A 17,483-nucleotide genomic window follows, 5' to 3' on the forward strand; every position below is an offset into this window, starting at 1 on the left:
ATTGATTAGAAAAATCAACTTTTACAGTTCTTTTCCTGAGTCATTACGCTACCCTGTACTGTATGGATACTTAATGGGAACGAACGTGAGGTACTGAATTTTCCGCTCTCTGGGTTTCTAATAATTCCAACCGCCTTCAAAGAAGTGTAGTTCTTGTGCTGTGGCTAAATTCAGAAGCGGGAAATGCCAACCCCTCTAAAGGCAGACGACGGATCGCCAAAACCAGGGACTGAACCAGAGTAGAGAAGGGTTGAGTGAAAAGAGTGCCCTTCCGAGGAAACCGAAACCTCATCACCCAAGCTAACGGACGCCACCCGGGAAGCGCCGGGTGGAAGGTGCGAGGATACACAGACCCCGCCCGGGCGTGCCCACATCCCGGAGCGCCCTCTCGCGCCCCCGCGCGCCCGACCGGGGAGGCAAACCTCGCGCGCTCCCTCCGCTCCCGCGGGCTGGGGGTGCGGCCGCCGGCGCGCGCGGGGGCGGGGCCGGCTTGGGGGGCGCGCGCGCGGGGCCGCGGGCAGGGGGGCGGGGCGGCAGAGCTCAGCGGCTGGGCCTGGAGGACAGCGGCGGCGGAGGTGACGAGCGGCAGCGGGAGCGGCGCCGAGAATCCTTGCGGGACGCGGGCGACAGGAAGGGGGGAGCGCAGAGGTAACTCAGGACGGAAAAGGCGGGTGGGGAGTGGGCGCGGGCCCGCTGGACCCCGAGGGCGAGTGGCGGAGGCCGCTCGCCCGGGGCGCCGACGCCGCTCCCCGAGAGGAGGGGGCGGGGCGCTCGCGTCCCCGGAGGTGGTGCCTTTTGTCTGCCTTCCCCGACCGCTCCGCCCCCTTCCCTTCCCCCCACTGCGACCTATCCCCCTGCCCCTCTCCTGGAAGCCTCCTCCGGGGCCCTCTGGCGCGCGCGCTCCCGCCCTTGTTTTGTTTGGACGGGGGAGGTGGGGGAGCTCTTCCCTGATCGAGGGCCCTGCGTCCCAGCGCGCCTGCGCCAGCGTCCTCCCGCCCGCTCCGATTGGCTAAGGTCTTGCGCATGCTCCCGAGGCCCGCGGTGGGCCCCGCTGTCCGCTCCCGCCCTCCCCCTCACCCCACTCAGCGGTTTTCGGAGCCGGTTCGAAAGATGCCGGCGGCGGTGACTGGCTGTGGCGAACCCGCCCCCCGGGTTCTCCGCCCCCGCCGCCGCCATTACGGAGCTCCCAGCGGTGAGTTCGCCGGGCGCTGGGACTCGCGGTCCGCAGCCTCTTGCGTCGCGCGGGCGGGCGCTGCTCGGGTCGCGGCGTCGGCCTTCCCGCGCGCATCCCGGAGCTGGAGCCCGAGCTGACAGCTGCAATGAGCGCGCACCTCGGTGTCCGCCGCCGCTGAGCCCGCCGCCCTTTGCCTCGCCGCCTTCATCCTGGCTCCGCTCTCCCCCCCGCCTTGTGCTCGGCGCCGCACCGGCCGCTCCCCGCCTTTGTCTCTGCTGGTCTTCCTGCCCGGTTCTCTCGGCGGTCCGGGCGCGGTGTCAGCTGTTGGCGCCCCTGAAAAGCCTTTGCTGCTGCTGCCGCTGCCGCCGCGACGCGGGCCTAAGCTTTCGTTTTCCCGTATGGCTTTCCTAGAGCTTGTTAGTCACTGCTCCTTAGGTGATGTGATTTTAGCTAATAAAGTCAAACCTGTGAATAGGGGCGTTTGTAAAGAGCTGGAGGCAGGAGTGGTGAAGTGAGAGGCCCAGATTTGAGATTTTGATACCGAATTGACCACTGTCTGTGACCGAGGACGAGTCACTTAACCACTTTGAGGGAGTGTTCACCCCTGCACAGAGGACGGCCAAGGTGAACTTTACCGCCCTTTCCGCGTATACATTTTCTCTCTGTTATTTATCATGCTTCCCGACTTTATGTTACATTGAAAAGTGAGAATCTAGTTAAAAGTACAGCTAGGAATTCACCTGGGACTTTATGGACAAAGCTGGCTTGTCTTAGAGTGAAGTTACACGTGTCTAGTTTTATTTTGGAAGATAGTTTAGTTTTGTTTAATTTGGCATAGGCATAAAACTGTTAAGAGCTTTTAAAATTCTTATTGCTTTTTTCAAAAGTTTAGTGTAATGTGTTTCAAAGTAGAAGTAACATTTTTAGAGGTTATTTTTGGCCTTGTTTTTAAGCTTAATTGGAAGATTGAGGGCGAGAACTTGGAGGAAGTGTCCTGAACTCTTCGTGTATAGATGAAAATCCTAACTCTTTAGCCAGTTAGATTGTGCGTGTCTTAGGAATAGGTCCCTGTAGTGTCCATATCATCTGTGCCCAATATAGACACTGATATATTGAAATAGGAAAGCGAAAAAGAAGTTGCTAGCTAATTATACGCATGCTTTTTGTGACATTACCCGTTAAGTCTGAATATAGTTAAAGATTTTAAATTGGGAACAATTTGATGTAATCAGTGCATAGCTAATGATATTATAGTGTACAATGTCTTGTGTACATTTTATGGTAAAATATGAAATAATAATACTTTCCCTAAAATGCTTACTTTCAAGGATATCAGTAAACTGAAATACATTGTTGAACTACTTATTTTTCTAGTGCTTTCTCAATGTAGAGAAAGTAAATTAGAACTCTGAAATTACAGACTTTCTACTTTTACAACCTTTTCTTTATTGCCTGCATTTAAACAACTTAGCACCTCCCTTGACAAAAGCTAATCTTTGTTATGTTAATCTGACATTAAATTTAAAAAACAAACAGATTGATGACCACAGAAAGACCACATAAACCACAGGTAAACTCAGATGGCACATATAAGAACCCAGATGAAAAACTTATTCAAGTTTCATCTATTCATTCTTTCACTTAATAAATATTTATTAAGCACCTATTCTGTGCCTGGCATGTTTCTTAGGCACCAAGTATGCAGCAGTGAACCAGCCAGATAAGATTCCTGCCAGGAAACAAGTGTGGCGGCCTAAAAGTCTGATCATTCAGAAATGTAGCAACGAAAGTTAAATTAATGGGTACGTGTGATGTTAAGGTAGTGTGAATTAACCATTCATATAGTTTTGTTAGCTCTGTGATGAACAGTAAACTTACGGAATAACTCATTAACCAACCTATTATAAAGAAAGTGCTATAGACTGAAGCCTTAAGTTTCATGACCTTTACTAAGGAAATGCAGAGCTGAGGCAAACGTTTCTTAGTATTTATATTAAGTTTTAAATATTTAGTTTTATTTTTTAAGTGTTCTTCACACTTGCTGAATATAGTAATAAGTACTGTCAGGTGTCATTGTTCGTTCAACTTTTTTTCCCAAATATATTTATCCAGCACCCAGTATGTGCTGGGCATCCTTCTAGGTGCTGGGAATACAGTGATGAATTAGTCCTAGCCCTTGTAGTGCTTACATTTCACTGGAAGAGACACATAATAAAAAAGTAAATAGACATATATTGAATTACACGTGGTGTTAAATGCTATTACAAATGCAATATAAAGAAACCTGAAAAAGAATAAGAAGGATGGGAGGGCTTTCTGAGGGGGTGACACTGAGCAGAAATCTGATTGAAGTGTCTAGGAAAAGAATGTTGCAGTGTAAAAGAAGAGCATGTGCAAAGCACACACTGAGGACCAAAAGAAGATCTGTGTGTTTGGAGTCAAGAGAGTAGAGTGGTGGGTGGAATAGTAAGGGGTGAGATTACTGAAATAAGGGGTGGTGGTGATGGGGAGGTTTTAAGCAGGAAAGTGTCAGGCCCTGTTTTTTTTGGTGGATGCAGCCAGGAAGACTGGCAAACCAACTTATTTCTCAGTTATTCCATCCTGGGCATACTTCTTACCTGACCTAATTTAAACTAACATTCTTGTCCTCAGGTTAATGTTGTCTAATGTCTTTATGGACCATGTACTTGTTGCCCTGATTTCAGTCAATTTTATCATCTTGGCGTTGAGAGTAGTTTCCCTCGCACCCCCACTCCTTTTCTGAAACCTGTTTGTTTCAATTTTGAGCAATTAGTAAATATAGAGTTGACTGGAAGGGTTTCGACTTTTTTTTTTTTAGTATTTTACTTTCAGGGAAAATATTTTTTAAAGATCCTCTACGAACAGAGACTACTGAAGGTTTTGCTGACTTCACAGTATCATTTTCAACCTAGCTAGTATTATCATAGGTTAAGAAAGATGAATTCATTAGTATCACTTCACCAAGAATAACCTGATCATGAAATTTTACTTCTGTATGGTATTTACATGTAAAAGTATCATCAGTTTTGCTTTTTTTTTTTAATCGAGGAAAATATATTACTATGTTAAGTTCTAGTTGGATGAGGGAGCAAGTTTATGTATTGAAATTATTCCAAGATAGACTTTTAGCTTTCACAAACCTAAATAATGCCCTTAAACCCAACTTTTCACAAATGAGAAAACAACTATTTTTATTTTTGTGTTTTATAGTTGTTGAAGTGAATTTCTATATGAGCATTTTAAGTAGTTTTTGTAACAGTTAATAATTTTAAAATATTCATGGATATTCCTAATTTACTCTTGATAATAAGTTTTTAGCGTATTATATGATCTTGAATTCTTTCAGCTGCCTTTCATTGCAGTTGACGGATAGTTCACAAGTCTGGCATTGCTCTTGGTGTTCCCATAAAAAGGTTTTCCCTGTAAACGTGAAAGCGTTCTGTATGTTTGGAGCTTGAAACTATTACCTGACAAATTGAAAGTTCTTAAATTCCTAGACAGGGTTAGAGCTTAAAGTAGAAGCTGAATGACTAGTCTACTCTTTCCCAAGTCTTCATTAATGTTCAATGGCACAAAGATCTAAACGCCTAACTGATGATTTTCTTATATTTTGGAAGAGTTTTTATTATAAAATGTTATTGAGTCCCAGATGAGGATGGGCAGGGCAGAGGGTGTTAATGATCGGGTAAATTTGAGTGATTTACGTGCGTTTTATTTTTAAATCTTTAATTTTGTTCTTTTGTGCTAATTTTGCTTAGCATTAAAAATATGACAAACAAGGTCTTAGAGGCATACTTATTCTCCTAGGTGATGGTCTGAATTTGCTTTTCTGAGTCTGGAGGCTCTTAGACTGTCATGTTCTTCAGCAGTATTTTTGCCCTTGTATTACTTCTCTGATGGAGATGGAGTTAAGGTTACAGTTAAGTTTCCTGACCCCTTTGAGAACAGTAACAACAATAGCCTCTCTCTTTAGTAAACTGATCTTTGAGTAAACCTTGACTAAACTGTCTCTAGGTCTCCTTATTCTGTTCTTTCTAAGTTCCTGATACTAACAGGCGGGGATGGGGTTAGGTCCCTTATGAGCTTTCTTGTCCTTGTTGCCTTTGTTCGTGTGGAAGGTGCAACAGCTGCTGTGGCTTGTGCATTTGTCTTAGTCGCTGCTTTTACATAGTCTATATTTTGATAGTGATTTTATCTTTCTGAATGATAACTGACCAAGTCATCTGTCACTTAACTATAAGTTTTATAGTGAATTTTTTTTCCCTTTGGATGTATATGAAATTTAGACGTTTTAGTTTAGTTTTGTTTCTGTTAATCTTCACACCAGGTCTTTTCTGTGCTTTAGGTTGATTCTTCACCACACTGAAACCATTAGGAAAAATCCTTGTGGTTAACAGCAGAGGCTTCAGAGTGTAACCTGTACTCGGGCCTAGAAATTATTTTAAATGGCGACTGATACGTCTCAAGGTGAACTCGTCCATCCTAAGGCACTCCCACTTATAGTAGGAGCTCAGCTGATCCACGCGGACAAGTTAGGTGAGGTAGGGGCTGACACATTCTTGAAGCTCACTCTTGGATCAGTCCCTGACTTCAGGCCCTGCTGGGTCCTTCTTGGTACCTGTTCCTTCCTCTGCTTGGGGGAGTCTGGGTTATGCATCTGAACAAATCAAGTAGATACAAAGTTCTTTTCATCTTCCCTTTCCCCTCAAACTCCTGAGAAAACCTCCAACCTTCTAAATTTATTCCAAATCAAGTATAATTACTTATTTCCATTTGAAATTCTAGCTAAAGTAAAATACATTGAAAAGTACTTCTTAAGAATCATATTTCATTTCAAAAAACCTTGTTAAAAGTAATTTGCATCAGATCCTGGAGTCGACTTGAAGAATTCTCCTACATCTTCTGACACCCAGTTAGGCCCCTTGAGAAAGAGAGAAAAGAGAAATTTTGTTTGCATGTGTGATTATGGCCATTTCTTTTCTTAGAAGGTAGAAGATAACACCATGCCGATTCGTCGAGCTGTGAATTCTACCCGGGAAACTCCTCCCAAGAGCAAGCTCGCTGAAGGGGAGGAAGAAAAGCCAGGTAAAGTAAAGCGGTGGACAACTTCAAAAGGCAAAAGTTTCTGCTCCAGTTTGGAGTGTCCCATAAATTCCCTTGAACTTAATTGTTCTTTTTTTATGCCTCAGTGTTTGGGGGGAGCATTTAGAGAGAGAGGTGGTACGTGTTGGTATGTCATTTCCAGACCATGTGGGCAAAGAAAGAATTTCATCTTGTCTCTAAAGATTTTTAGAAGGTGAAAATTTCATGTTCTTGGAATTAAAAAACAGAAAGATGGTTGGAGAGAACAGGAATGGTCGAAGAGTAGCTTCTGGGCATACAGTGTCATGGGGATGAAGACCCTGCAAGAATGGAGGACTTGGGCCTTCAAGGTGGACATCAGAAGGCTCAACCAGAAATCATCAAGAGACCTTAAGGGAGCAAATGGGCGATCAAAGCATTGGTTTGTAACTTTGGTGTTGGTGGAGAGAAGATTGGCCAGGCAGAGGTGGGAACATAATCAAGAGAAAGGTAGAACTGTCAATCTGGAGTATTTGTGCTCCTTTATGGCACCTCTAACCACTTCTTCAAGTGGAACTGCTTTTCTTGTTCTTGTGACCTTTTTCTTTTTCTTTTCTTTTCATTGCCAGGGACGAGCACTTGGTGCTGTCCCTGTCGTGGCTGTTAGAACCAAATATTTGCTGACCAGCATATATTACGAATAAAATAATACATGCACCTTTGATGCCTCTATCCTTGGTGCACTAGGGATCTGCTCTTCTCCAGCTGAGCCTGGATTTTGTCTCCGAATCCTCAGACGAATACTACAAGCATTTGGGGTACTCTGGCCTAAGGCAGTGAGGAGACGTGGGAATCAGCATATTAAAAAAAATAATAGTTGCTAGTGAGTTGAGGATAGGTTATTTTTTTCAGCACTGAGATAAGCCACTTGATGGCCCATCTTGAGCCACATTTAACAGCCAGCTAAAGTCACTATGTCACTAATAACGTGAGTTTTCAGAATACACCAGAGTGTTCAGGTGTAAGGTATTAGAAAAGTCAACCGAGAATTTATAAAGGACCAGTAAGACACTTCACAAGTTGTGTTTGTTTATCTTATCTCTGTCCCATTATAGTATTTTATACATGAAAATAATTGGACTTCACTCATGTTTTAAATTTTATAAATCCAAAAAGGCAGACACAATAGTTCTGTGAGTTGGAAACAGTGTCTCATATGTAACAATGTCTCATTATCTGTTGAGCAGTTGAACCTTTATTAAACCGTAAGCTTTAAGCGAAAATAATGTGGAATTTAATTTGTAGCCCTGTTGTTACAGTAAAACTCAGTAAACGGTCTTGGCTTTTCAATTTTTTTAGAATAAGGCAATGTAAAAATAAGTAAACATGACTAACTAAAAGTAAGTTCTTACACAGACAGTTAGATCGGCCAGTTAGGTCAGATCGTTGGGGCGAAGGGTGGTAAAAGATACATCGTGATTAAAAAAAAATACATCTTGTAGTTATCTGTATCACCAGATACCATTGTTATACTGAAGTTCTAGCCTTAATATTTGCATAACAGCTCTAGAAGCAGTAAAAGAGGCCAGAGGAGGATGGGAATCAGTACGAGTGGTAGCCTACAGGTTTCCCCTAAAGCATTTTGTATAATGTTCATAATAACTCTGTGAAGTAAGGGTACTGAGATTTGGAGATGTCAAAGAACTTTCCCTAAGATATCAAGCTAGAATGTTAGAAAGTCTGAACTTGAATCCAGATATATCTGACTCTAGAGCCTTGATTTTTGCTGAGCATATATGGGAGGATTTTTCACTTACCTGCAAGTCTGGTTGAAGAGCATAATCCAGGATGATTTACAAATTACAGTTGACTATCCTGAAACTTGCGGTTTAGAATTTTAATTTGTAGAATTCCTTTAGCATTGTATGTATATGTGGTTTGGCTATCAGAAGGAAGTGGCATTTTTAAAAATTCTCTTATTTATGTGAAGGCCCCAAAGAAGTCTTCATTATGCCAGTAATGAGTTCACATAATTTAAATGACGAAACTCTTCAAGCATATCCTTTTTTTTTTTTGCCTAGTTTTGGCCACTGATGCCCTTTTCTTTGAAGTCTCTGCTTAACCATTTCCTGGGGTTCTGTCTTCTGTAGTGGCTGCTCAAGGAGACCTACTGAGAAAAGACACAGACAAGCAACTGCAGACCTCAGTATTTCCCCCTCTTATATTTCTACGCTTGCCAGAATCATTTCACTTGGAAAATAAATATTAATTTTCTATTATTTATTCCCTTACTAATATTAGCCTGTTAAATTATGAAATGACTAATTTCTTAATTATGAGTCTCATCATTAATATTATAGAGTAAAACACTCAAGAGATTTGATTTGGGGTAAAATGAGTTTCCCTTTCTGTACGATTTCCTGATCCTTCTTTTCTCACCTAATGGTCTGGATCAGCAACCCCTTATATAGGCAATTTGCGTGACATAAAGCAGGAAAAAAAACTGTACTCATAGTCATTTGTTCATTTTAGGATACAACTGTTAATTGCAACATTTGGCTTATCTGTTTAAAGAGATAAACTTTTACCTTTTTATTGACTCAGGTTCTAACGTATTTACTTGATGCAGTTCTACTCACCTGATTTCTTTTTTTTTTTTTTTTTTTTTTTTTAGAACCAGATGTAAGTTCAGAGGAATCTGTCTCCACTGTAGAAGAACAAGAGAATGAAACTCCACCTGCTACATCTAGTGAGACAGAGCAGCCAAAGGGGCAACCTGAGAATGAAGAGAAAGAAGAAAACAAGCCTTCTGAGGAAACCAAAAAGGAGTAAGGACTTATGCCTTCTTGCTATTTATAAGTGAAGACTATGTAAAAGGACTGTAGGTCAGATTTTTTTTAAGTGATACAACTTAATTTATGCTAGATACATGCTATTTGGATTTACTTTTTTTGCAATTATCTTTTGGAGTAGGCTTACGATGTAGTCATATGGCCTATTAGGATTTGTAGTAGTTACCAGAACAGTGGTTTGACTGATGCAAAATTCATTCTTTCTGGCTTTGGCATGTGTTTTTGTGCTTAGAATTCATTGTGGGAGTGTCTGCTATTGTAAACATTGACATAATTTCAATAAGAAATGGGACGTGACTATAAAAATCTGACCTGAGAGATTCTTTTTCGTTATATTCCTCCCTCTGTGCAGGAATGAGTTATTTTTACGTGCTTATGTTAGAAAGCATTAATCTATACCAAGACATTGCTAGAGTGATCTAAAACTCTGTATATATTTGATGAAGTATTTAATTGGAGGGTGACTTTGAGAATCTGAAGGCAGAATTCGCTATTGATAATCTGTATAATGTGATGGTGATTCTTTTTTAATTTAAATTTTTTTTGCAGGACAGCTGGTAGCATTCGTTCTATTCTTTTCATAATTGGTGAAAACAGGAATTACTTTTTAAATAAAAGAATGACTTAGAAATAACTATCCCTTCCAGGTATAATCCTCAGGGAATCCTTCATCCCAGTTTCACAGGTATATGTAAGGTCTGTGGAATTTTTAGCAGCTACCCTTTCTTTTAGGTACATGGAGTGTTATTATTACTTAGAATAAAATTTGTGTAATGCTCTATGGTTCACAAAACTTTTTATAAACATAATATCATTTCTTGCAGCACCTTGTGAAGTATTTGGTATTATATTACTGTTTTACAGCTGAGGAGATTGAGACTCAGGTCACTTGCTAAGATCATATAGCTAGTAAATGTTGGAGCTGAGACTCAAACCCAAGTTTTCTGACTTCAGAACTTGAGTTCTTTGCACTGTACTGAATCGCATCTGTTGCAGTTGTTACTAGAATTCATTTTAAAATTCTCATTTCTGTACTGGCCCTTCATACTAGTGCTGATTTATATGACTCCTCTCTCCTGTGTGCAGCTGGGAGAACACACCTTTTTGGTTCATTTGTAGAACCCAATTTTTAAAAAATGTTTTATTTTGTAAAATGTTGCTTATTTTACGTATCACCTCAGTGTGGAAATGAATTAAAACATTGATTTTTATCCCTCTCTGGTCTTTTCTTCTTTCTGACTTTATACTTCTTTCTGAAGAGTTTATCTTGCATAATAACAATTCTTTGTTTTAAAGTGAGAAAGATCAGTCTAAAGAAAAGGAGAAGAAAGTGAAAAAAACAATACCTTCCTGGGCTACCCTTTCTGCCAGCCAGCTAGCCAGGGCCCAGAAACAAACACCGATGGCTTCCTCCCCACGTCCCAAGATGGATGCAATCCTAACTGAGGCCATTAAGGCAAGTTTTTATTTCAAGCAGTTCATCTTAGATTTATTCTGTTTGTCTCTTGCGTATTTGAAAATGGCATACTCCTGTGCAGACATCAGAAATCTTGCTCTGCTTCCTAAAAGAGATTTAAATAGAAGAAAGCCATTGCTAAGTTCATGTTTTTATAATATTATCACATTTGGTGAGCACTGTTAATTTTTTTAAAAATTCAGATTTACTATAGCAAGTATTTTTAACTTATCTTTAGATGTTTTTTTTTTAAACTCAGTTTATTTTCAGTATAGTTTTTATTTGAAGGCTGAACATGTTAATTCATTTAACAAACAATTAAGGACTAGCTTCTCTGTAGCAGGCAATCCTACTAGTGATATAGCATAGAATAAGACAAACAGAGTCCTTGCCCTTATGAAATTGAATTGTGACTCAGGGTAACTGAATAGCATTGAGAAAATTTTTATTTCAAAAAAGTATGCTATCTTTAGGTTCATTTTCAAAGCTTATGTCTAATATTAGTAGTTGGTTATCTTTCACACCAGAACTCTTTTAGAAACCTCACTACTTTGCTTCATCACCTAGTCATTCCAAAATACTTGCAAAATCTATCCTCCTTTCATAGCTTTATAACTTTGCTATAATTCATTGACTTTCATTAGCTTGTGTGATCATCAGATACTGTTTTCCTGTTTTAAGGGTATCTTCTAATCTGACCTTGCCTTTTTGTGTGTAAATTTTTCTGGTTCATTTTGCCATGTTTATTTCACATGATCAGATGACAAGAGGAGTTAAAGTAGAAGCCATAGACACTCTGATTTCAGGGACCTTGTTGTTAGGATCTGAGTCAGAATTGGGGAGAGAAGGCTACAGATCAGTTTAACCAACGGTGGTTTACATAGGAAAGAGGAGCTTGGTGCTCATTCTTAGAATTTGAGAAGACGGCACTGACAAACTGGAAAAAGGTTTGCCTTCAGACCTCTCCCTACACTCCTTCAAGACAACTCTCAGCTCATTAAGAAAACTTTCCTGGTTTATATAGCTTGATTATATAGTGAGATCTCTTTTCTTTGTGTAGCCTTTCTTCAAGGATTTCACTTTGTGACCGCTCAGCCTAGGTTTGGAGGAGCAGGGTTACAGTGAGGGTGGAGAAGGGACTAAATTTTAAGATAATAAAACAAAAAATTTAAACAGTATAATTAGGCCTGAAAAATAGTTTGAATATGATTATGCATATTTGTACAAATGAAATACATATATATATATATATATCTATATCTATTTCATGTGTATTCCATGCAGTGTAAAAAATCACAATTTCAGACCATTGACACCATTTTCTGAATTGAACAGGAATCTTGATACCTATTTTCATCTTATTCAGTTTGGTGGAGCAAGGGATTGTTTTAGCATTAGAATGTGCTTTTCTGCTTGATTTTCTTTACTCTGTGTTTTCTTATAAGATCAGGAGAAAACTTCAGTAGGTTGTAATAGGTCAGAAACATTTACTTGAAGCAGGTGATTCATTTCAACACAATCCATATTAAATTGTGTTGTACAGTCTTTTCTGGTCCATCTGTCTGTGACTTATTTTTCTTTATTGTCAGTGTATAAAATAACATTCAACCAAGTCTTTATGCAACGACAGTGAGTAAATCCTATGGTCATTTTATAGACAATGGCTACGCAGAATTGGTGGACTAGCTCATTAGGTAATAGATGCTGCTTGTGTGCTTCAAAATGTAAAGCTTTTGAAACAAAATTGCTGCCTTTGTGACGTAATGACCTGCTTGAGTTTTCCATGGGCATTAGTCAAATGGAATATAGATAAATAGGATGGAAAAGGAAGAGGGCACTTTAAATTGCAATCAAATGCTCTCATTGTTGTCCAAAACTCCCCTTAAGGCTTTGCATCTGTAAACCCAGTTTTGTGCCATTTATTCAGATTATCTTTGCTTATGGTATCTGCTGGCATTCACACAAAGCCTGCAGAGGAATACTGGTTCTGGTGTGCTGAAGTTCATTCCATAAAATGGGCCAGATCCGTGAACCTACAAGGGATAGAAATGCCCTGCTTTCCTCACTTTAATGCTAAAGATCTGTCTTCTAAATACAGAATAGAATTAGAATGGAAAGAGCTTCTTCATTAACACACAGAATGTTGTTCACATGTTGTATCTTCTCTTTGGCTGTTTTGAACAGTTTAAAATTGTTGCAGAAATATTGTTAATTCTGTATTTCTCCACAGCCATGATGAACTGAAGTTACCTGCAATACTGTTCACTCTTTCCTGCCATTTTTATCATCCATTATCAAGTTCACTTCCAAAATAATTTATTTTGAAAACATAGGTGTCAGAAAACATATGAAAAACAACTAGTTTAAATTAATGTATATGGTTTGATAAATCTGTTTCCTAGGCATGCTTCCAGAAGAGTGGTGCATCCGTGGTTGCTATTCGAAAATATATCATCCATAAGTACCCTTCTCTGGAGCTGGAGAGAAGGGGCTACCTCCTTAAACAAGCACTGAAAAGAGAATTAAATAGAGGTGTTATCAAACAGGTATTAAATGGTTGTTTGTAATAAGATCATTTCAACATGTAATAGCTATAAATCCATATTTAGTAACGTTTAGGCTTTTTGTGCTTTGTGAATTTGTTAGTTAAAATAAGTTAACATGATGATGAAAAGCTTAAAGATAACTATTCTAGAGAACAGAAGCAGTATGGTAGTGTAACTTTTTTTCTAGCAGCCTGTACTTTTAATTGGATTTTTGTGGGGCTGCTTGTGCTTGAGATTATGTAGTGCTGCAGATTAGAAGTGGGGTTGAGGAGTCCAGTTACTGCAGCAGCAGAAAAGGTAATTGTTCTTGTCTTAGGGTTGTTAGTTTTAAGGCCTAACTTCTGTGGCTAGACTGGTTATCATTATAAATTAGATTTGCACATAGGTTCACCTTAACTTTTTAGTATCTGAAACTATTAAGGCTTTTGGGAGCATCAGATAAACCTGAGTAAATTGAGAATAATACTAAAACCAATATTGATTTCAGGCATAAATCCATGTTACTTTGCATAGTACATCAAAACTTTACTTAGAGCTATGAGGATATTTTGTACAACACAGTGAATATAGCCAATATTTTATAATAATTTTAAATGGAGTATAATCTATAAAACTTTTGAATCACTGTATTGTAACCTGAAACTAATATAATAATTGTAAATTAACTATACCTCAACTTAAAAAAAAAAATTGTTTAAGATCATAAAAATCTAAAGCTAGAATGAACTTTCTTGTCAATCTTAGAGGTCCAGAGGGAGGAAGTAACTACCAAGGCCCCATGGTAATAGCAAAGATGGTTCTAAAGATCTAGTCCACTGCATTTCCAGAGTCCTATTGCCTTTTTTCTGTATCTTTTTGCATGGTTTGATTAATATAGAATTCTGTGCCACTCAGGCATTTAAACTCCTCTTAGGAACTTTCAACAAGTGCTTAACTCCACAGATACATTATTGAGTGTGTCCTGTGTGCCAGGTGCTTGGGGGTCCATCTGTGAGTAAAACAGATTCCTGTGATGGAGCTTACATTCTTCCTTTCTCAAAATGTTGTAAGACTGATATTTAAATGGCCTTTAAAATAATCATTGCTTAAAATATATTATCTAACCATTATAATTAGTATCATAGTATATGTCAGCACAGTTTATTAGCTGGCTTCATGTTTTTCTTTTTGAAAATATAGTTTGTGACCTATTTTGCCTCATAGGCTGACCCTCAGTTTGATGCTTCAACAAGTTTATAGGCTGAAAGCATTTCCGTTTGATTGCTGTATTCACAGCGGTGTAGGTGAAGCTAAGGTGTGGAGGACTCAGGTTAATGTGAAGTTCTATGACAGCACTTCGTAAACTGTGGAAGTATGTTCTAAGACTTCCACATACCGTCATGTGCAATGTCTAAAATTGCTAGATAACCTTTCCCATATGCAGTAATAATCTGTAACGGGCGAACTGTAGGAAGCATTGTGGCCTGAGATTAACCAGGCCTGAACTTTTGCCAAGGAGCTGTCTTCCTTTCAAGATAGAGGTTTTCTCACTTCTTTTTTTTTTTTGAAAGCTTATAGTAGACTGTTTAACCTGGTATCACCAGTTTTGTAGATGAGGAAACAAACGCTCAGAGGGTTTATGAGGTTGTCCAGTATTGAATAGCTAAATGGTACCATAAATAGGATTTGATTCCAAGTCTTTTGACTCATCCATTCTTGTTTCTCTGAGGAGTTCAGCAGCACTTTACATTAGTTCTTGCATCACCGTGCCCTGTAATTCGCTTAGTCTAGTATAAAGTTATCAATATGAGTACCAGAATAATTTAAAATAAAAATACCTGTTATTGCAACTAAAGTTAATTTACTTTAGGTAAAAGGAAAAGGTGCTTCCGGGAGTTTTATTGTGGTCCAGAAATCAAGAAAAGCACCTCAGAAGTCCAGAAACAGAAAGGTAAGAAGTCTGTACCAGTTTGAGCACTGTAATACTATTACTACTACTAACAATACAGTGCTGACTGAGTGTTCACTGTGTGCGCTGTGCAGGATGCAGCCTTTCTATGAAGGCCTGGAGAGGTTATCATTCATTTGCTCATTATGGTTCAGCCAGAGAGTAGACGGGACAGTGTGTGACTCCAGGCACTCCAGCCCCGGGCCCGTGGGCGTAACTGCCCTCTGTTGAACTATGGGCAGCTGTATGAGTTACACTGCTTTTTTGTGAAATACCTTTTAAACTAGAAGAGGCATACAAGTACATGTTTACCCAATATTAGACCCTAAAACTATACCTTAAGCCAGTTTTTCTTTTTTGTAGATACTAACACTCCCCCTCCTCCAGACACGTAATTTCATTTATGGGAAGTATACGATAATAAAGTGAAATATGTAATATTTCCTGTGTGTCAGTAATTGAAATCATGACTATCCCTCTGCATCTCCAGTGTTACAGCACTGGAGATTTTTGTACTTTCTTTATAAGGCTTTCAAACTTTCAAAATGAACTTTTTTGTACATTGCTGTCTGGTGCTGCATGATCCTTTTCATTCTTTGTTATTGAAGGCCAACAATGTATTAAGACTTTTAATACCTTTTAATTTTTATATGTATTTTTAACTCTCCCAGTTCAATTTTTTTTTTTATTATGATTATCTTTGACTGCATTGGGTCTTCGTTGCTGTGCGTGGGCTTTCCTAGTTGTGGCGAGTGGGGGCTACTCTTCATTGTGGTGCATGGACTTCTCATTGCGGTGGCTTCTCTTTGTTGCGGAGCACAGGCTCTAGGTGTGCTGGCTTCAGTAGTTGTGGCACGTGGGCTCAGTAGTTGTGGCTCGTGGGCTCTAGAGCGCAGGCTCAGTAGTTCTGGTGCACGGGCTTAGTTGCTCCACAACATGCGGGATCTTCCCGGACCAGGGATCGAACCTGTGTCCCCTGCATTGGCAAGCTGATTCTTAACCACTGCACCACCAGGGAAGTCCCTGAAACTTTTATCTCCAAGAAGTTGCCACTCAAGTGACATTACACCACTGTGGTATGAATTATTTGAATATTTGCTAAAAAGGGATAGCTTTCTTTTGCTTACTTGATTTGGCAGTCAGCTTGGGAAAGCCCTTGAGTTGAATATAGAAGCATTAGAAAAGAAAGCTCTATATCCTGTAATGATGATAATTTTTGATATTACATTTCAGAACAGGAGCTCTGCAGTGGATCCAGAACCACAAGTAAAATTGGAGGATATCCTCCCACTGGCCTTTACCCGCCTTTGTGAACCTAAAGAAGCTTCCTACAGTCTCATCAGGAAATACGTGTCTCAGTATTACCCTAAACTTAGAGTGGACATCAGGTATGAGCCAGAGGCCTGGACTTTAAAGCACAGATGTCTGTGTTACTTCCTTAGCCCCTTTTTCATGAGAAAGGAGAAAGATTAAATATTCAGTAAGGATTACTTTCCGTTGAGCTAGGAATAAAACCTTTTTTTGTGGGTTTTATTTTTTGTCCCATTATATTTTCCTTTTCATATCTCCATATGTAGTTTCTTTTTGAAACTCAAACCGCATGTTGACTTTCACAGGACTCTGATAGAATAACTCTTTTCATGATGTCAGCTGCTAGAATATTCAGCATTAAACTGTGTCCATCTCAGCTGCTTATTATTTTTTTAATTTTTTCTAATTTTTTTATTGTGATAAAATACACATAAATATAAAATTTACCTTCTTAACCATTTGTAGTGGTAACAGTGTTTAGTTGTATTAAATACTTCCATAATGTGCTACCATCGTCACCATCCATCTCCAGAGCTCTTTTCATCTTGTAAAACTGTGACTCTGTACCCATTAAACAAGAACTCCCTGTTCCCCCTTATCCCCCAGTCCCTAGCAGCCACCATTCTACCTTATCTCTACAATGTTTGACTCCTCTAGGTGCATACTTCATACAAGTCGAATCATACAGTATTTTTGTGACTGGCTTATTTCACTTAGCTTAATGTCCTTAAGGTTCATCCATGTTGTTGTGCGTGTTAGAGAATTTCCTTTCTTTTCAAGGCTGAATAATATTCTATCGTATGTATATACTACATTTTGTCTGTCCTTTTGTCTCTCCGTTCATCTGTCATTGGACACTTAGGTTGCTTTCATATTTTAGCTATTGTGAAATAATGCTGCTCTGAACATTTGTGTACTAATATCTCTTTGAGACCCTGTTTTCAAATACCCAGAAGTAGAATTTCTGGATGATATGATAATTCTATTTTTAACTATGTAAAGAACCACCGCACCATTTTCCACAGTGACTGTACCATTTTACATTCCCACCATCAGTGCACAGGGGTTCTGATTTCTCCATATCTTCACCAACACTTATTTTCTGGTGTTTTTTTGTTTGTTTTTTGATAGTAGC

General features: G+C 39.5%; 1 protein-coding gene across 11 annotated transcripts in view; it reads left to right on the forward strand.

Annotated features, from left to right (window-relative positions):
• The first annotated feature begins 496 nt into the window (after positions 1–496).
• The window catches only part of HP1BP3 (heterochromatin protein 1 binding protein 3), a 39,702-nt gene continuing 22,715 nt past the window's right edge, over positions 497–17,483 (forward strand). For 3 of the 11 annotated variants that reach the window (XR_014234135.1, XR_014234136.1, XM_082353876.1), the window contains exons 1-8: positions 498–648; positions 5,541–5,736; positions 6,181–6,280; positions 8,931–9,084; positions 10,405–10,564; positions 12,967–13,110; positions 14,960–15,040; positions 16,271–16,425. Coding sequence is in view for 9 of the 11 variants with exons in the window: in XM_082353876.1 (XP_082210002.1) it covers positions 5,641–5,736; positions 6,181–6,280; positions 8,931–9,084; positions 10,405–10,564; positions 12,967–13,110; positions 14,960–15,040; positions 16,271–16,425 (890 nt within the window). In the remaining 2 variants the exon portion in view is untranslated. Of the gene's footprint in view, positions 649–1,040; positions 1,193–1,649; positions 1,799–5,540; positions 5,737–6,180; positions 6,281–8,930; positions 9,085–10,404; positions 10,565–12,966; positions 13,111–14,959; positions 15,041–16,270; positions 16,426–17,483 lie in introns of those variants that run through there. The other 8 variants (XM_082353878.1, XM_082353880.1, XM_082353879.1 and 5 more) reach the window with 8 other exon arrangements.

This window comes from Balaenoptera borealis, assembly GCF_965194805.1.
Source record: "Balaenoptera borealis genome assembly, chromosome: 1".
Lineage (NCBI taxonomy): Eukaryota > Metazoa > Chordata > Mammalia > Artiodactyla > Balaenopteridae > Balaenoptera > Balaenoptera borealis.